This window comes from Trichechus manatus, unplaced genomic scaffold, assembly GCF_000243295.1.
Source record: "Trichechus manatus latirostris isolate Lorelei unplaced genomic scaffold, TriManLat1.0 scaffold00055, whole genome shotgun sequence".
In the NCBI taxonomy this organism is placed as follows: Eukaryota; Metazoa; Chordata; class Mammalia; order Sirenia; family Trichechidae; genus Trichechus; species Trichechus manatus.
The window spans coordinates 16,174,602-16,195,973 of record NW_004443991.1 but is presented as its reverse complement, the minus strand read 5'-3'; the positions used below and the strand labels follow the sequence as shown (position 1 = coordinate 16,195,973).

The 21,372-nt window shown below is 38.5% G+C and overlaps 1 protein-coding gene across 1 annotated transcript in view; it reads right to left on the bottom strand.

The window, feature by feature from the left end:
• Positions 1-21,372, bottom strand: part of CD96 (CD96 molecule) — a 150,626-nt gene that overhangs the window by 110,403 nt on the left and 18,851 nt on the right. Inside the window, 3 exon segments of the mRNA XM_023732856.1 lie at positions 16,017-16,136; positions 16,139-16,280; positions 16,283-16,362. Of these exon segments, the coding sequence (XP_023588624.1) occupies positions 16,017-16,136; positions 16,139-16,280; positions 16,283-16,362 (342 nt within the window).

Below are 21,372 nucleotides of genomic sequence, written 5' to 3'. Positions count from 1 at the left end.
TATGTTCAAAGGATTAAAGCAAAATATCATGACAGTGACTCAATAAACAGGAAATCTCAGTTGGGAAAAAGAAAACTATAAAATCAATGAAATGATTATCTGGAGTTGAAAAGTAAACAACCAAAATGAAAAACTCACTAGAGGTGCTCAGCAGTAAATTTGAGATAGTACGAGAATCACTGTATTTGAATAACAATCAGTGTAAATTATCCAATCTGAAGGATGAGGAGAAAAAAGATTGAAGGAATAAGAAACCTCAGAGCCATGAAGGATAATATTAAGTGTACCAACATATATATAACGGGAGACACAGAGGAGAGGGGAGAGATGGGGGACAGAAAAAACAATTGATAAAATTATGACCAATAACTTCACACAATTTTAAATACTTTCCCTTAAATTAATATACATATCCAAGATTTTCAACAAAACCCAAATAGGATAAATACAAAGAGATCCTCATCTAGACACATCACTGCCAAACTACTAAAACCGAAAACAAAGAGAAAATCTGGAAAACAGCAACTGAAATCTGCAAGAACTCATCACATGCAGGGAACCAATAATACAATGACTCGCTTCTCTTTAGAAACAATGGAAGGCAGAAAACATATTCAAAATACTAAACAAACAAACAAAAAGAAAGGTCCACCAAGAATTCTAAATCCAGTGAAACTATCCTTCTAAAAGAAGAAGAACAAAACTGAGAGAATGCATTGCTGGCAGACCTGTCCTGCATAAAATATAAAGTAAGTCTTTAAGGCTGAAAGAAAGTGACACTATATAGTAACTCCAATCCACATGATGGAATTAAGAGCTGTAAATGATAATTATATGGGTAAATATAGAAGACTACATATATATTTTTCATCTTCTTTTAATTTCTTTAAAGAACATGAAATTCTTTAAAGTATTAATTATAACCTTCTACTTCTGGGTTTAATATATATATATATATATATTTGTATGTATGTTGTTGTTGTATGTCATAGAGTTGATTTTGACTCACACTGACCCTATATGATAGAGTAGAATTGCCCCACAGGGTTTCCTGGGAGCAGATTGCCAGGTCTTTTCTCCTGCAGAGCTGCAGGTGGGTTCAAACAGCTGACTTTTCAGTTAGAAGCCAAGAGGTTACCATTGCACCAAACAAGGCTCCCTCTCTTTCTCCCTCTCTCCCTATATAAAAACCTGGTGCTATCAAGTTGATTTCAACTCACAGTGACCCTACACGACAGAGTGGAACTGCCTCATAGGATTTCCATGGAGCAGCTGGTGGATTCGAACTGCCGACCTTTTGGTTAGCAGTCAAGCTCTAACCACTGCACCACCAGGGCTTCCTTTCTCCATATAGATATAAATACATACATGCTAAAAATCCAAACCAGTTGCCATTGAATTGATTATGACTCATGGTGACCCAACATGTACAGAATAGAACTGCATTCCATAAAATTTTCAAGACTATGATCCTTTGGAAGCAGATCCACAGGTCTTTCTTTGAGGCATCTCTAGAAGGAGTCAAACTGCCTACCTTTCAATTAGTAGTTGAATGCTTAACCATTTGTGCCACCCAGGGACATATACCTATGTCTATATCTGTATGAAGTAGTAATATCAAAAAAAGAAGTGGGAAGAGCTATGTTAGAGTTAAAAAAAAGAGAAAAAATAGACAATAGTAACAGACACATGAATGATCCTGACATTGGAGTTATTCAACAAGAAGTATAAAATAACTCTTTTTAGTATATTAAGGAAAATTAAAAGAAAAAGATGGAGAAAGTCAATAAATGATGGACAATTAAAATATAGCAACAATTAAATGTTCAGTATTGGAACTAATAATTAATTTGATGGAATTACAAACATATTGAACGAGCAGCCAACAAACACATGAAAAGATGCTTGCACTCATTATCCATTAAAAAAAATCCATTGCCATTGAGTTGATTTTGTATCATAGCAACCATCTAGTACAGAGTAGAACTGCTTCATGGGGTTCCAAGGAGCGGCTGGCAGATTCGAACTGTTGACCTTTTGATTAGCATCCAAGTTCTTAACCACTGCACCACCAGGGCTCCCATTAGCCATTACAGAAATGCAAATCAAAACCTCAATGAGATACCATTTCACTCCTGCAAAAATGGCACTGATCAAAAAAACATAAAACAACAAATACTGGGAGACTGGAACACTGTTTCATGTCTGGTGGGACTGTAAATTGGTTCAACCACTATGGAAAACGGTATGGTGCTTCCTCAAAGATCTAGAAATAGAAATAGCCTATAATCCAGCAATCCCACTTTTAGGCGTATGCTCTAGAGATATAATAGCAGTGACACAAATAGACATATGAACACCTATGTTCATTGCAGCATTATTCACAGTAGCAAAAAGATGGAAACAACCTAATTGCCCATCAACAGAATAATGGATAAACAAATTGTGGTACACACATGCAATGGAAGACTATGCAGCCATAAGGAATAATGATGAGTTCTCAAAATATAACGTGGATGAGTGTGGAGAATATTATGCTGAGTGAAAGAAGTCAATCACAAAGGTACAAATATTGTATGATTTCACTATTATAAAAAGACATAAATAGGTATACAAATAGAAAGAAACGTTCTTTGGTGGTTACCAAGGGAGAGGAAGGGGGAATCACTTTCTAGACAGTAGACACTCTCAGCTTTGGTGATGGCAAAAACAATACAGAATAAGAGTGAACAGTACAACTTGACCAAGGTAAATGATGACACAAAGAAGTACACAAGAATAAGGGATGGTTTTGTAAAAGCTATAATATATACAGTTTTGTGACAACAGTAATAACCAAAAATATGTGTGTGGTACATAGATATGTATGCATATATATGTATAGGAAAGTATATATGTATATATGAGTGTATATATATATATATATATATATATATATATATGTATTTGTCCAAAAACCAAAACCCGTTGCCACTGAGTCGATTTTGACTCATAGCCACCCTGTAGGACAGAGTAGAACTGCCCCATAAGGTTTCCAAGGAGCAACTGGTGGATTTGAATGGCCAACTTTTTGATTAGCAGCCATAGCTCTTAACCACTGCACTACCAGTGCTCCAGGTGTATCTGTAGGCATACGTATATACATTTTTATGTGTGGTGCAAGTATATTCACACATAAAATAAAGTACTTATACTAGACATAACCAAACACATCACAGGATTGGTTTACTAGGTTTGAGGTTTAAGAACCATAGTCTCATAAGGCAACTCAGTCAATTGACACGATATAGTTCATAAAGATAACATTCTACATTCTAGTTTGGCAAATTCTGTCTGGGGTCTTAAAAGCTTGTGAGTGGCCATATAAATGCAACTATTTGTATCTAATTGTCTGGAGCAAAAGAGAAAGAAGGAAACCAAAAACTCAAAAAAGAAACTAGTCTACAGGACTAATAGTCTACACAATTCATGGCCTCACGTATCTGAGACCAGAAGAACTAGATGGTGCCCAGCTACCACTACTGACTATTCTGACTAGGGGTACAATAGATGGTCCAGATAGAATGGGAGAAAAATGTAGAACAAAACTCAAATTCCTAAAAAAATGCCAGACTTACTGAACTAGTACAGACTAGTGGAAGCCCCGACACTATTGCCCTGGGGTACTCTTTAAAATTAGAACTCAAACCACTCCTGGAGGTCACCTTTCAGTCAAATGACAGACTGGCTATAAAATAAATAAAATCACTGGTGAGTACTGTACTCCTCTAAATAATCATCTAAATGAAACCAAATGGTAAACATTTACCCCAGACCAAAGAAGTTAAGGGAGGACAGGTGTCTTAGGCTGGGTTCTCTAGAGAAGCAAAACCAGTAAAGTGTATAAATGTATATATAGAGAGAGATTATATCAAGGAAACAACTCACGTGATTGTAGAGGCTAGAACGTCCCAAGTCCGTGGATCAGGATGGAGGCCTCTCCCAAGTCACACAGCTGCAGAAACTGGCAAGCCCAAGATTGGCATGTTGGAGAGCAGGGCTCCCGCTCACTGGCTGTGCAGATTGACAAATCCCAGTTTTGGCAGATAAGCTGACAGCTCAAGTCCCAAGAATAGGAGATGAGACGACAGGAAGCAGCCGCAAGATCCAGAGAGAGCAAAAAGCCAGAACGTCTGCTTATATACAGATGCGGGCCACAACCCCAAGGAGACTCCCTTTCATCTGATTGGCTGCTCACAGTATATTTAATCATGGAGTGATTACATTAAAACACTGAGAATCATGGCCCAGCCAAGTTGACACACAATCTTAACCATCACAACAGGGAAGCTAGATGAATGGAAATAGAACAACTAGAACAACCATGCATTTTTCAGTTTGTCACACTGTCGGTACTTGCGTGTTGCTATGATGCTGGAAGCTCTGCCACCAGTATTCAAATACCAACAGGGTTACCCATGACAGACGGGCTTCAGCTGAGCTCCCAGACTAAGACAGACTAGGAAGAAGGACCCGGTGATCTACTTCTGAAAAGAATTAGTCAGTGAAAACCTTATGAACAGAGCAGAACATTGTCTGACATAGTGCCGAAAATGAGCCCCTTAGGTCAGAAGGCACTCAAAATACAAATAGGGACGAGCTGTCTCCTCAAAGTAGAGTCGACCTTAGTGACATGGATGGAGTCAAGTTTTCACGACCTTCATTTGTTGTGGCATGACTCAAAATGAGAAGAAACAGCTGCAAACATCCATTAATAATCAGAATGTGGAATGTACGAAGTATGAATCTAGGAAAATTGGAAATCATCAAAAATGAAATACAGCACATAAACATCGATATCCTAGGGATCAGTGAGCTGAAATTGACTGGTAATGGCCATTTTGAATCGGAAAATCATGTGGTCTACTATACTGTGAATGACAACTTGAAGAGGAATGGTGTTGCATTCATCGTCAAAAAGAACAATTCAAGATCTATCTTGCAGTACAAAGCTGTCAGTGATAGGATAATATCCATACACCTACAAAAAAGACCAGTTAATATGACTATTATTCAAATTTACGCATCAACCACTAAGGCCAAAGAAGAAGAAATTGAAGATGATTACCCACCTCTGTAGTCTGAAATTGATCAAACATGCAATCAGGATTCATTGATAATTACTGGTGATTGGAATGTGAAAGTTGGAAACGAGGAAGAAGAATCAGTAGTTGGAAAATATGGCCTTGGTGATAGAAACGATGGTGGAGATTACATGATAGAATTTTGCAAGACCAATGACTTCTTCATTGCAAATAACTTTTTTCAACAACATAAATGGTGACTATACACATGGCCTTCGCCAGACGGGATATATAGGAATCAAATCTACTACATCTGAGGAAAAAGACAATAGAAAAGCTCAATATCATCAGTCAGAACAAGGCCAGGGGCCGACTGTGGAACAGACCATCAATGGCTTATATGGAAGTTCAAGTTGAAGTTGAAGAAAATTAGAACAAGTCCATAAGAACCAAAGTACAACCTTAAGTATATTCCACCTGAATTTAGAGAGCACCTCAAGAATAGATTTGAAGATCAGACGAGTTGTGGAATGACATCAAGGACATCATACATGAAGAAAACAAGACATCATTAAAAAGACAGGAAAGAAAAGACTAAAATGGATGTCAGTAGCGTCTCTGAAACTTGCTTTTCAACGTAGAGTAGTTAAAGCAAAAGGAAGAAATGGTGAAATAAAAGAGCTGAAAAGAAGATTTCAAAGAGTGGCTCAAGAAGACAAAGTAAAGTATTATAATGACATGTGCAAAGACCTGGAGATAGAAAACCAAAAGGGAAGAACACACTTGGCATTTCTCAAGCTGAAGGAACTGAAGAAAAAATTCAAACCTTGAGTTGCAAGAGTGAAGGATTCTATGGGCAAAATCCTGAACGACACAGGAAGTATCAAAAGAAGATGGAAGGAATGCACAGAGTCACTATGCCAAAAAGAATTGGTCTACGTTCAACCATTTCAGTGGTAGCATATAATCAGGAACCAAGGGTGCTGAAGGGAGAAACCTAAGCTGCACTGAAGGCATTGGCGAAAAACAAGGCTCCAGGAATTGATGGAATACCAACTGAGATGTTTCAACAAATAAGTGCAGTGCTGCAAGTGCTTACTTGCCTATGCCAATAAATTTGGAAGGCAGCTACCTGGCCAACCAACTGGAAGAGATCCATATTTATGCCTATTCTTAAGAAAGATGATCCAATCGAATGTGGAAATTATCGAACAATATCATTAATATCATACGCAAGTAAAATTTTGCTGAAGATCCTTCAAAAGCAGCTGCAGCAGTGTATCGACAGGGAACTTCCAGAAATTCAAGCTGGATGCAGAAGAGGACATGGAACCAGGGATATCATTGCTGATATCAGATGGATCCTGGCTGAAAGCAGAGAATACCAGAAAGATGTTTACCTGTGTTTTTTTTGACTATGCAAAGGCATTTGACTGTGTGGATCATAACAAATTATAGATAACATTGGGAAGAATGGGAATTCCAGAACACTTAATTGTGCTCATGAGAAACCTGTACTTAGATCAAGAGGCAGTCGTTTGAACAGAACAAGGGGATACTGCGTGATTTAAAGTCAGGAAAGGTGTGCGTCAAGGTTGTATCCTTTCACCATACCTATTCAATCTGTATGCTGAGCAAATAATCTGAGAAACTGGACTATATGAAGAAGAACGGGGCATCCAGATTAGAGGAAGACTCATTAACAGCCTGAATTATGCAGATGACACAACCTTGCTTGCTGAAAGTGAAGAAGACTTGAAGCACTTACTGATGAAGATCAAAGACCACAGCCTCATAAAGCCACATAAAGAAAACAAAGCTCCCACAACTGTACCAATAAACAACATCGTGATAAACGGACAAAAGATTGAAGTTTCAAGGATTTCATTTTACTTGGATCCACAATCAACACCCATGGAAGCAGCAGTCAAGAAATCAAAAGACACATTGCATTGGGCATATGTGATGCAAAAGATCCCTTTAAATTGTTGAAAAGCAAAAATGTCACCTTGAAGACTAAGGTGCTCCTGACCCAAGCCATGGTATTTTTAATTAGCTCATATGCATGAGAAAATTGGACAACGAATAAAGAAGACTGAAGAAGAATTGACTCTTTTGAATTGTGGTATTGGTGAAGAATACTGAATACTCCATAAACTGCCAAAAGAATGAACAAATCAGTGTTGGAAGAAGTACAATCAGAATGCTCACTAGAAGCAAGGATGGTGAGACCACGTCTCACTTCCTTTGGACATGTTATTGGGAGGAATCTGTTCCTGAAGAAGGACATCATGTTTGGTGAAGTGGATGGTCAGCAAAAAAGAGGGAGACTCTCAATGAACTGGATTGACACAGTGGTTCCAACAATAGAAGCAAACGTTAACAATGATTGTGAGGATGGTGCAGGACTAGGCAGTGTTTTGTTCTGTTGTAAATAGGGTTGCTATGAGTTGGAACCAACTCGATGGCACCTAACAACAACAATAACAGAATGAAAATAATGAGAATGCTGACACATCTTGAAAAATGTAACCAGTGTAACTGAGCAATATGTATAGACATTGTTAAATGAAAACCTAATTTGCTGTGTAAACTTTCACCAAAACCACAATAAAATATTTTTTTAAAAAAAGTATTGAATACCACAAAAGACAAGATTTATGAGTTGGAAGAGAGTTCAATAGAAAATATCTAAACTGAACAACAGAAAGGAAAAAAATATAAAACATAGAAGAGATCATTAGAGATACAGAAAAATATAAATTCAGATACACCTCTGTATACCACAAACCTAACATCACAAATTTAAATGTTAATTTAAAAAATGCTTCATGTGTTAGAAATACCATGAGTGAATTCCCATGTAACCTAGGAATGGGGAAAATTTTCTTAACTATTATTCAAAATGAGGACCATCGAAGAAAAAGAATGATATATTCTTTTTTCATAAACATTAAGAATATGCTACATGACAAACAATACCATAAGAAACTAAAGATAAAAGACTAACTGGGAAAATATTTGTAATTATATCACAAAGTGTTGCTATCTCTTATGTATGGAACATTTTGTGTATCAAGGATAATAACTATAATGAATTTAAACCAATCAGATACGTCTAAATTCATATAAACTTGTGATAATACAAAATATTCACTAGTCACTTTCTAAGGATGCTAGATACGTAAACAACTCATTTTTAAAACTGGAAAATAAAGGAAAAGAATCAAGTATCTGTTTGGAAATCCTAGTGGCAGTAGTGGTTAAGAGCTACGGCTGCTAACCAAAAGGTCAGCAGTTCAAATCCACCAGGCACTCCTTCGAAACCCAGTGGGCAGTTCTACTCTGTCCTTTAGGGCCGCTATGAGTCAGAAACGACTTGATGGCAACGAGTTTGGTTTTTGGTTTTTTATACAAACTGCATATCTGATATATAATTGGTTGATGAGGGGAAGTTTCTTTTTATAGGAATATTCCAGCTTATAAAAAAAAGAATATTATTAGAATATCACTATTTTGCAATCCATAATGAATTAATGGATCTAGGCAATGCTCATCAGTGACTGTTAACATCATGCTAAGATAGACAACCAAACATTATGTGCTTCCAGATGTAACTCTAGAAAGTCATTTATGAAGTACTTTTGCCAACAAACAAAATACAGAAACTTTAATCTGAACAAGTCTCTATAACTACCAGGTGAAAAAAGAGCATCACAATATCACGGAGATACAACAGCAAAACCAAGGCTGTGGGTAGTTCTATAGGACAAATGATGTAATTTACTCAACAACTATATTGTAAAAGAAAAACGAAAGATGTAAGATAACCTTCAGATTAAAAGAGATTTATCACATACACAATACATGAAGTTTATATGAATCCTAATTGAAACAAAAAAAAAATTTGAAACGGTCAAGGACTGACTAGTTATTTGATTATATTGAGGATTAATTACATTTTTAATGTCTGATAGTGGTATTCTGGATGCTGTGTGCGTGTGTGTTTACAGGATTCTTATCTTTCAAAGATTCATACTAAAATGAGTTGGATATCTTGGATTTTCTTCAAAGTAATATGGGAAGGGCGCAGTAGATAATGGTTTAAATGAAACAAGATTGACTATGGGTTGATAATTGTTAAAGTTATGTGATCACTACATGGGAGTTTATTATACTACTCTATATAATTTTGTATATGTTTAAAATTTTTCTTAATTAACATTTAAAAAATTTCTTCATGAATCTTTTAAAATCATCTGGAGTACTACTGGCTGTATGTAACACAGTGAGAAAAACTAAACAATTTTTTCTCTTCCCCAATTCACTACTATTATTCTCTAACCCAAGCAAGGGTTGTCAAACTATGGTGTGTGTGTGTCAAATCTGTCTTACTGTCTACTTTTGTAATTAAAGTTTTATTGGAACACAGCCAGGCCCACTCATTTACATATTTTCTAGAGTTGCTACCATGCTACAATGGCAGAGTTGAGTAAATTGTAAGATAGACAAAATGGGCTGCAAAGCCTAAACTATTTAATATCTGGCACTGCAGAGAAAAAGTTTGCATATTCTTGCTCTAATTTCCCAACCATCCTCCATTATTCACGGGAAGACTGTGATACCTGGATTGCAATCCTCATCTCCAGCCTCAGGTTGCTGTAAACCTGGGAGATATCAGTGATTGTGTAGTTAACGTATCCAATGCCTGGCTTCTCAGTCCTGCTCACTTTCATCTCCATACCATTTCAGCCATTCAGCCATTCACTCTCACAGTCACACCTTGGACCTTGTTACCACCCATAATTGTCCCACCTCCAAAATCACTAATTCAAACCACCCACTATCTGCCTCCAAATACATTGTCTTCCAGTTTGTGCAACTAGTCCCACTTCAGAAATTCTCTAATTTCTTTGAGTCTTGTAGTGAGTTGATCTCTCTACTTTCTCCCAGTTCATCAGATTTCTTCTTTCTTTGCTTCCCTCATTATCTAGCTAACGTTGCATAGTCCATCATTTCAATAACACTCTTGCTAATACTCCCAAATCCCCTTGCTACTTTGCACCAATCTAAAAAGAATCCAATTGTGGCTAAATCCAACTAACCACTTTAGAATGCCCAGCGCAACCAAGTGCTTCTGGAGAAAGCCACACAAAAGTGAAAATTGTTTTCACTACAATTTTATACCACACTCCAATGGGTGTTAAACATTGACCAAAAATCCAAATACGTTTACCTACTAAACTCATTTTCCCTCTGTCCACAGCAGCTATACCATACCTTCTCCAATCTCCTTTTCTGAAGCCTGCTTCCTCTGTAAGAATTATTTCAGTTCTTAATTTAGAGAAAATAATAGGTGAATTTCCCTCATCACATGCCCTCATTCTATTTTCTCTCTTTCCTGTTACAAAAAAAAAAAAAGCTGTCGTTTTTTTCCATTTCAGGATAGTCTTACTGCTTGTGGTATGGATCTCATTCTTCTCCATCAACTCAGAAAACTTGTTTATTTTACATTCTCTATGATGTATTTAATTGCTCTCTGTCAACTAGATAATGCCCACTGGCTCTCAGTCATAATCAAGTGTCTTTCACTAATTAAAACACCACCACCACCACAACTCCAATAAAAACCCTCACATGTGAGCACTCATACCCTTCCTACTACTACTGACAAATTTCTTGGAACATTTGTCAACACTTCCTGTTTCTATTTCCTTGTCTTCTACTTCCTCTTCTTCCCTCTCCAGCCTGACTCCTAACTTATAATACCACTGAAATAGCTCTAGCTAAGGTAATTGATAATTTCTGTGTTCCTAAATACAATCATTTTTTTCCACTCAGAAACATCAGAAATGATGGCTACTCTTTTTGTGCAATATTATCTTCCTATGTTTCTGTGACCCAACTCTCCTAATTTTACTACTAAAACTTTACTTTTTTATTCCTAATGCTTTGAAGACTCATCTTTCTCCACTCAGCAACATGGACTCTGCAAACTCCACTTTGCTCTTCTCATTTAATTTTCTCTGTTTAGATTATGTCTTTCACTTCAGGAACTTCACTTAGTGCCCATACTCAGATGACTCACCAATTTGTATCTTCAGTTTAAACCCCTCCCCTAGATCAGGAATCATATACCCATCTGTTTACGTGCTATCTGTTGTATCTATTTCACCACAAACTCAACATGTGCAAAATCAAATTTAAAATAATTCCTGCACAACATGCTCATCTTCCAGTGTCCCCTGACACAGTAATTTTCTTGTTTTTTCTGTTCCACAAGCTGGAAACCAGAACATCATCCTTGATACAGCTTTTTATTCTTTGTTGCAAGTAGTCAATTCACCACCAAGTTCTATAGAGTGAATCTTCTAATTGTGTCTCCAATAGCAGCATGCTTCTCTATCTACCTCACTGCCACTCAAAGTCACCAGCATCTCTCACATAGGTTTCTGCCATTGTCTTCCAACTGATCTACACTATTCTTTCTGCGCAATTCATTCTCTACACTTCCACCACAAAGATATTTTTTTTAAATGCTAAACAAATTAATCAAACAAAACGACCATATTTCAATCAGTTTCCACAGCTCTTAGGATAAAGACCAAAACTCCTTATCACGTTGTACATAGATTTCACTGATCAATCTCTCCAGCATTACCTTCAATTGCCTCTCCCTCAATCATTCTGCTTCGGCTATGTTGTTGTGTGCCGTCAAGTTAACTCTGACTCATAGTGACCTTATAAGACAGAGTACAACTGCACCACAGGATTTCTTCCACGAAGTGGCTGGTGGGTTCGAACAGCCAACCTTTTGGTTAGCAGCCAAGCACTTATCCACTGCACCACCAGGGCTCCTTGGCAGCTATAATACCTTTTAAAATCCTCTATAGTTGATATCATTCCCCACCACAGGGCCTTTGCATGCCCTGTTCTGTGTCTGTAACGCTCTGTGTTCCCCCCACTTCTAACTGATTAACTCCTGCTGAAGCATCAGTTTCTCAGGAAGCCTTTCCTGATCTTCCTATTGCACGCTATCATAACGTTATCTATACTTTCTCACTACTATTGCACTTCTCACTGTTCCAATTTGACGTTTGTTTGCTCATTTGGTTAATGTCTGTTTCTTCCCACTGGGCTTCATGATTCCTGAGGATAGGGCCATGTTCATACTATGCATCACTGTATCCCTGGTGTCTAGCACTGTAAGCACACACACAAAAATATGAGTTGAATAAAGAAAAAATGCAAGAGTTTCACAAGAACCAGCACTCAGATTCAAGAGCAAACGATGCCTCTAGACAGGGTTACTATTATACTGCTAATTCTATCACCACTCCTCCTCTTCCTCCTCCCACTACTACTTTTACTACTTTTGATAACAACACTAACAGCTCCCTAAGGCTTTAGTTAAGGAGTCCCTGGGTGACATAAACAGTCAAGTGCACAGCTACTAACTGAAAAGTTCGTGGTTCCAATCTACCCAGATGTACCAGAAAGGCCTAGAGGTCTGCTTCCATAAAGATTAAAGCCATGAAAATCCTATGGAGCACAGTGCTACTTTGCAACACATGGGAACACCATGGGTTGGAATCAACTCAATGGCAACTAGTTTAAGGTTGTTGTTGTAATCTGGGAAATTAAAATCATGTTGTACTGTTATAACTAATACTATTAACTTCAAATTTTAAAATGCATGGTGAGATCCAGTAACATTCAAATTATAAAAATTTAAAAGATTACAATAACCCTAGGCTTAACTCAGAGTACTGTCTTCTGGGAATAATTTGAAAACCCCTAACCTAGGGGAAAACCTTGCCAAGGGAAAATGAAAAAGAAGCAAATACCAAACTGTTTATCATATTTTCCCCTCATTCACAGCCTGGGAGCACTAAGACTCACACAGGGAAAAAATATTGTGAAAACAGAACAGAATCCCTTCTCAGCTATGCTCTCTGGGAACAGGGGGACAGAATTTAGACAAACTGTTTTGTGCAGACCAGGAAGAGAATGACTCAGATGACAACAGAGAGTAAACAGAGAGAGCTGATTAACCCAACTGTTTCTGATTGCTCGATATTTTCATATTTAGATTCTTACTACTTCAGTTTGCATTTGTTTGTGTACTTTACAAGTGTTTGCACTTCATGTGTGCTTCGCTTACCTGTTTGTAAACTTGAAGATAGCACAAAGATATTAGAGGGAGATAGCATAAGTGAAAGGAGAAGAAGCTAGAGAAGATGAAAAGAACAAAAGGGAAAAGGAAGATGTGCCATTAAGTGGGGACTTGCTAGGGATCTCAGAAGGCAAGTTCTTCCTCTAGGTAAGTGTCTACTCCTTTGCACTCAACAACGTTTACTTTTTTGGTCACTCTTGTAGCAAGGAATTTTTTCCCCCTTCTGTTTTCTCTTTTCTATTTTGCTTTCACTGTACTCAAGTACACAACACCAGAACAGTTTCTCTAAGGCTGAAGCCATTGCTTTTGATCTAATCCAGCTGACCAGTAGCAAAGTTAGAATCATGAGACTTGGAGTTTTCCAGCCACAAAGGATGTAGTTATGGCTTCTGCCTCTCTAGTGATTTGTAGCTGGTAAAACTACAAGCTTAGCCTACTTGGGTTGCCCTTTATCGTAAGAAATACATTTTCCTTAGAAGCGATGCCACTCTTTTTTTTTGAGTAACATAAATACCTCTTCTCCATTGCTGTCTTCATTTTGAGCCATCATATATCCTATTTCCCATAGGGTACATCAACTCAATGCCAATTCTCAATGGAATAAACATTAGGTCCTCAGATACACAATAATATAGTTTACTGGTCTGAACAGAAGGTACAAAAACTATGTCTAAAGCCAAGGTTAATGTGCATTTGTGCTAATGCAGATGGCAAATGTCCTTTTGAGTTCTGAACTAGGACAATAGAAGTGAGGGAGGAGGGCTCATTTTTATTAAGAATTGAGAAATAAAGTTGACTCATTCTTATCATTACTGCTCTTAATGCAAGCTAACATTTACCAGACTCTTACCCTCTGGCAGAAACCATGCTAAGTCCTTTACACCGATTACCTCATTTAATCATCAAAATAAAGGTACCTATGAAGGAGATGGAGTCCCTGAGTGGTGCAAATGATTAATGCACTCGATTGCTAACTGAAAGGTTGGAGGTTTGAATCCACTCAGAGGCACTTCAAAAGAAAGGTTCGACAATCTACTTCTAAAAAATCAGCCATCGAAAATCCTATGGAACACAGTTCTACTCTGACACATACGGGATCACCATGAGTCAGAGTAAACTTGACAGTAACTGGAATGAAGGAGGTACTGTAATTATTCATATGTTTTATATAAGGAAACAAAGGCTTAGACACTTGAAATCACTTGCTAAAGGTCATATATATACATAGTAAGTGGCAGAGCCAAACATTTAGATCCAGGTTACCTGATGCCAAAGTATGTGTAACTAAACATTGTTGTACACATGCCTCCTTATTTCTCTTCACTTCATCCCAGCCCCACCCCACACCCAACTGAACTCAAGTACTTTTTCAGCTGGGAAACAGCAATGAAAACAGAGCACTGTTAGGTAGTGGAGGGGATCTTGGTCTATAATATCATGGTCTTGGGGCAGGTAAGAGATAAGCCACAGAGAATAAGTAATAAAACCATACCTGTTGCTTGTCCTGGGCAGCTCCTTTAGCATGGTCTTCATGAGTTAATTTTTGTTGTTGTTTCTTACATTATATCAGACCACTTTGCCTGTGAGTTAAAAACACTCCATTTCCAATACATTTTCCATTTGTTGACTTTTGTTTTCATTAGAAATGGAAATAATTTACTTTAGGACAAGTAATTTAGGGTAGACATTATGATCATCATTTTACAGATGGTTTCAGCAAGTTTGTGTGACAGGTGACATGACTAGAAAGGAACTAGAGTTTAAAGCTAGGATTCCTGCCTCCAAATGCAGGCATCTGAAGCATGTGTAGTGTAAATGCTACATGTCTAACAGTCTCCTTGCCATCTTTATCTGTCCTATATTCAATATATCCAAAACCACATTCATAAATTCTCCCACAAACCTGGTCCCCTTCCTTTGCCTTCCATCTCAGTGAATAGCACCACCATCCAGGTGAACAGACCAAACACTCCAACGTCATCTTCCACTTTTCCTTCTCTTTCACCCATGTGCCCTCCTCCTTTGTCCAATCTATTACCAAGTCATATCTATTATATGCCCAAAGCATAAAATACGTTATTTTTATTTCTTATTTATTCAAAGCACCACTCTCACTCTCTGTGCTACTGAGGTAGTCTTCTAACTTGTCTTCACACTTTCCTTCTTGTACACCTTCACTCCATTCTCAAACTGCCGCCAGCATGATCTTTTTATAATGTGAGCACAATCATGCTAACAATTTCATGCCATCATTTTGTTGTAGATATTTCAGTGTCATCCTATGGCTCTTAGGATAAAAATCAAAGCTTTGAACATGGCTGACAAGGTCCACCATGATCTCATCCCTACCACATCTCCAGCTCCATCCCTTAATCTCTGCAACGCAGTCCCACTGGCATTTCCTCATTTCCAGAAACACTACTGAGCCCTTCACACATGCTGCTCCCTCTCTCTGGTTCACTCACAGATCCCCACCTTCATAAATCACATTAACATCTACTCAATCCTCATACCCCAGCTCAAGTGTTGCATCCTTGAGGATAATTTTTGTAACGTCTGTTATATGTTCTTTCATGGCACTGTTATTACTAGTAGCACTTACCACTAGTGCAATTTTACTTTTATTTGTGGAATTATTTGACTAAGTTCTCTCTTCCTCAACAGAGATTCTGCTCAACCTTTGTATACCATGCCTAGCACATGTTGATTCATATTTGTTAAATGAGAGAGAGCTGAATGAAAGCATGTGCTTCCTTCCGTCTACCAGTTATGCTTACCATTTGTCTGAATGAGAAGGTTGTAGATTTTAGTGCCCTCCAGATACAGAGTAAAGCTACACTCATACATTCCACTGAGTCAGGAAGTCACATTTCTTAAGTGCAAAGTCATTTTAACACATTACCATGAGTTTCTTTGAATGTCACCAGTGACCCACATGGACTCTCATTGGCACAGTCAAAGAGGTGATAAAGGACAATCAGGTCCACCTTATTGGTGACCTTGGACCATTGCATCTGCACCAAGAAGGGTTTTTTTTTTTTTTTTCTATTTGGTACGTCAGGTTGACATTTGAGCCAGGTGGAACATAAATGTCTTCTCCTGCATTGACTCTTTCTTCCCACACTACTGGAAAGGAAGGACATCAGTCATCAGTTTGCAAGATTCCCATAGAAAACCAAACCAAACCTGTTGCCACCTCCTCAATTCCGACTCATAGTGACCCTATATGAGAGTAGAACTGCCCCAGAGGGTTTCCAACGAGAGGCTGGTGTATTCGAACTGCTGACCTTTTGGTTAGCAGCCAGGCTCTTAACAACTGCACCACCAGGGCTCCGATTCCCATAGAGTGACTCTTAATTAACAACTCTGATCACTTTGATGAGGTAGGGACACAACAGAGGAGGTTTCTCCCTGGCTGCCCTAGTGGTAGAAGACAGCTTGTACTTGATCCACATACAGAAGCATGAGACTCAATACAAACAAGGAGGAATTTACTTAGGGGAACTAGATCTGTCCAAAGAACAATTTAAGGTAACTGATCACCTCTCAAAAAAATTAAGCCTATTTAAAAATTAAAGCTGCAGTGCTTTAATTTTTGTGTGGCCTTTCTAGCCATGGTCTTGTAACCCCCACTCAAGTGATTGGGTAGGACTGTGTAATAGGGTAATCGTGGCTACCAAAGAGATTGGTCAGCTTTGCCATTCCACTGGGCTTGAAATGAGCCACCCCAGAGTTGGGAAAGAGAGGATACCACCACCAAGGAAGACTAGCCAAGAGCAGAGAGCAGGTCCTTCGGACCCAGGATGCTTGCGCTGAGAAGCTCCTGGACCCAGAAGACAGAGACAGCTAGCTGTAACCCTGAAGTTGGTGAGAAGCAGTGGCAGAAAAGTGGTGGCAGAGAAGCAGTGGCAGGAGAGACTGGCAAGAAAGATCACACAGTGAGCTTCCTAGCCCATGGATAGAGAAATCTGAGGGCCTTTAGGCAGAGGCAGGGGGCCAGGGAGAGGTGTGCCCTCGGGTATGGCTGGTAAGAGGCTGTTCTGATGGACGAACTATATCCTGAGTGTTCCTGAGCCTGAATTGTAAGTGTTACTTCCCTAATAAAAACCGTAATCGTCAGTATTATCTCTGAGTTCTGTGTGGCTATTACAGTGATGTCAGAATTGGTAAATATGGTGGAGAGAGGAGGCATGTCTGACCTCCGCCTCATAGGAATCAGCCTTGGGCTGTTGATCTTCATCCCCTTTCCCCCTTGTGAAGTTAGAGGAAGTCAGACACTGCCCTCATGCTGTTTTTACAAGCCCACTAGCAAACTTATTATGACAACTGTTCTTACATTTGGGGAGCAGGCAGTGGTAGTTCAGTGGTAGAATTGTCACCTTCCATGCAGGAGACCTCAGCCAATGAACCTCATACACAGTTGCCACCTGTCTGTCAGAGGAGGCTTGCAGGTTGCAATGATGCTGAACAGGTTTTTATGGAGTTTCCAGACTAAGACAGACTAGGAGGAAAGGCCTGGTAATCTACTTCCAAAAATCAGCCAGTGAAAACTCTATGGATCACAATGGTCTTATTGACAACTGATTGTGGGGATGGCACAGGACTGGGCAATATTTTGTTCCATGGTGCATGAGGTCACCAATGAGATGGAGGCCAATGCAATGGCAGCTAAAAACAACATTCTTATATTTAATATAATTGGATTTTCTTTTGGTTATAAATCAACAGCTGCATACAACACACACTGGTGATTTTTGAAATTGCAAAAATAATTAATGTGTGTAAGCAGTTTCTTGCATGTGTTTACAAAAGGCTTTTACATATATTATTTCATTTAATCCTCCTCACACGCCATAAGGGTGATGCTGTTAATGCTCTTTACCAACCAGGGAACGTAGGCACACAGAAATTAAATGATTTTCTCAAAGTCACACCTCCAGTAAAGGAATATGAATTCATTTACCCAGAGCCTGTGCTTTTTCCATAACCTCCAACCTGCCACCCAAATTCAGTTTGGTTGAGTTAGAATAAGAAATTTGACGTTTAGTATATAAAAAATTAAAGGGCCTCTATCTCCTTATAGTTAGGTCTCCTGAGGGGAAGACAATATCTCAGGTAGAGGCTCCATGAATGATAAACTATTTGGTCATTATAAGAAATGTTTTGAAATTCTAAACATAAAAGAAGATTCCCTCTTATCAGCTCTCTGAACAAACGGTACAGGGCACTTAAATTACATTAAACACTGGGTCTTTGACATGCTTTCCACAGTCTAGACCTGAGTTTTAGAATTAACATGAAATACTGTTACAACAATGATATATGACAAATACCACCAAAGTTCACAAAGAGAAAAGATTAAAAAATGACAAGCAACTAAGAAGAAACAAGGCTCACAAAAGTAGTTGACAAATGGGAATTATTGCACTTTCATGGATGCCAAAGTTTGGGTTACACAGAAGTTAGTACAGTTTAATTTAGCTCCCTATGAGTTATCCTTTGCCTAATAATATGCCTCTGATACTGTCTACACTATTATACCCCCAAATCTCCTTTGGTTTAGATAGTCTCCTTAAAAATCTTCATCCTTATATCTGAAAAGCACAGTTAATTGGAAAGGCGCTTTGGCTCACTGTAATACCCACATGCTATGGAATGCAGAATTAATCTTCTACCTTCTATTTTTAAAAATAGGCCCTTCAGGCACTGGTTCCCACTGTCATAAGGATCCACTTGGTCTCTCAAGTCCATAACTACACACATCTCATTAAAATTCAACAAATTTTCAACTTCCAAAGACTTCAGTATTTGGAGGAGAAATGTTTGTTATATCAAAAAAATGATACTTGAGAGAAAAAAAAAAGTTGAGCATGAATCTGTGAGCACTGATGCTTTTTTGATTTTTTTTTTATTTTAGTATTCTGGAGTTGTTCTGACTACCATTTGGAGAACATTTAATTTCCAAGAAGCACTATTTCCCAGTTACTCCAGAGATCTTAGAAAGGCAATGGGTGAAAATGCCTTGGGGAAGTGGTCCAAACCACCCATCCCCTTTTTGTTTTTAGTGTTCATTAGTAATCGTGTAGAGTCTAACATATCTCTGTTAGCTGCCACTTAAATACATAACTGAAAACTTTAGTAACGATCTGACTTTTGGTGATCAATTTCAGCAGCAGTCATGAGGCACTTTAAATGAACAGAGGTCCCACTTACCCTTATAATCTGACAAGAAAGGACAACTGGAAGACTTTTCCCTGACAAAATGTATCTGGATAATGGAATAGTGATTTAGGAAATAATATTGGAGTTATTATACCCTCTTCTTGAGCATAGAGAAAGTGACCCAGCTGGAGCTGGGCTCACAAGGACTCACAAGGACGTATTAATTGGGCACCGAGGTATAAAGACAATAGAATAGCTAAGATAATCTTGGAAAATAACTTTAGGGAAACTTTCACATAAAGCCAATCAAACAGAACACAAAAGACTTTCCACTCTTATCTTTTTCTATTAGCATTTAGTGAATAGAAATGTGTTGGACAAATGAAGACCTTCCTGACGCTCTTTACTGAAACCTGTACCAATGATTTTTTTTTTTACACATATTGTTTTATGACATTGGTTAAGAACCCCACAACATGTCAACACTCTCCCTTTTCGACCTTGAGGAACTTTTTTTTGGTGAAAATATAAATAGCCCAAGTTATACCATTCCGAAACCTTCTACATGTACAATTCAGTGACATCGATTACATTCTTCCAGCTGTGCTGTTATTCTCACTATCCTTTTCCAAATTATTCCATCACCATTATCTTCAACTCACTGTCCCCTAGGCTTCCCATCAAACCTTTTGAGTTGCTGTTGTCAATTTGATCTCACATAGATAATTCTTTTTTTTTTGTACCTTAGATGAAGGTTTGAAGAACAAATAGTTTCTCATTAAACAGTACACATATTGCCCTATGACAATGGTTAACAACCCCATGACATGTCAACACTGTCCCTTCTCAACCTTGCGTTCCCTATCACCAGCTTTCCTGTCTGTCTCCTCCTGCCTTCTAGTCCTTGTCCCTGGACTGCTGTGCCTCATTAGTCCTGTTCTGTTTTATGAGGCTGTCCAATCCCCAGCTGAATGGTGAACTTTGGGAGGGGCTTTATCACTGAGCTAAAAGAGTGTCTAGGGGCAATACTCTCGGGGTTTCTCCAGTCTCCTTTAGGCCAGTGAATCTGGCCTTTTTTTTGTAAGTTAGAATTCTGTTCTGCATCCTTTTCCAGCTTTATCCAGGACCCTCTATTGTGATCCCGGTCAGAGCAGTGAGGGGTGGTAGCCGGCATCTACCATCTAGCTGTACCGGACTCAGTCTGGTCGAGGCCGTGGTAGCTATGGTCCACAAGTCCGTTGGACTAATCTTTTGCTTGCATCTTGTTTTCTTCGTTCTCCCTTGCTCCCAAAGGGGTGAGACCAGTGGAGTATAGTAGATGGCTGCTCACAGGCTTTTAAGACCCCAGATGCTACTCACCAAGGTAGAATGTAGAACATTGTCTTTAAAAACTGCGTTATGCCAACTGAGCTAGACGTTCGCGGAGACCATGGTCCCCACAGCCCTCAGCCCAGCGATTCAGTCCCATGGGGAGTTTGGAAGTGTCTATGGAGCTTCCATGACCTTTCCTTGTGCAAGTTGCGCTGGCTTCCCCAGTAATGTGTACTGTCTTACCCTTCACCAAAGTTACCACTGATCTATTTAGTTCCCCCCTCATCCCTCCCGTTCCTCATAACCAACAAAGATTGTTTCTTTTTGTGTGCAAATGTTTATGTGAGTTATACAGTAGAGATCTCATACAATATTTGTCCTTTTGTGACTGACTTATTTCATTCAGCATAATGTCCTGCAGTTTCATCCATGTTATGAGATGCTTCACAGATTCTTCATTGTTCTTTATCTTTGTATAATACTCCATTGTGTGTATGTGTCATAGTTTGTTTATCCATTCGTCTGTTGATGGGCATCTAGGTTGTTTCCATCTTTTTGCTATTGTGAACAGTACTTCAATGAATATGGATGCGCATATTTCTATTAGTGTGACGGCTTTTATTTCTCTAGGATATATTCCTAGGAGTGGGATTGCATTTT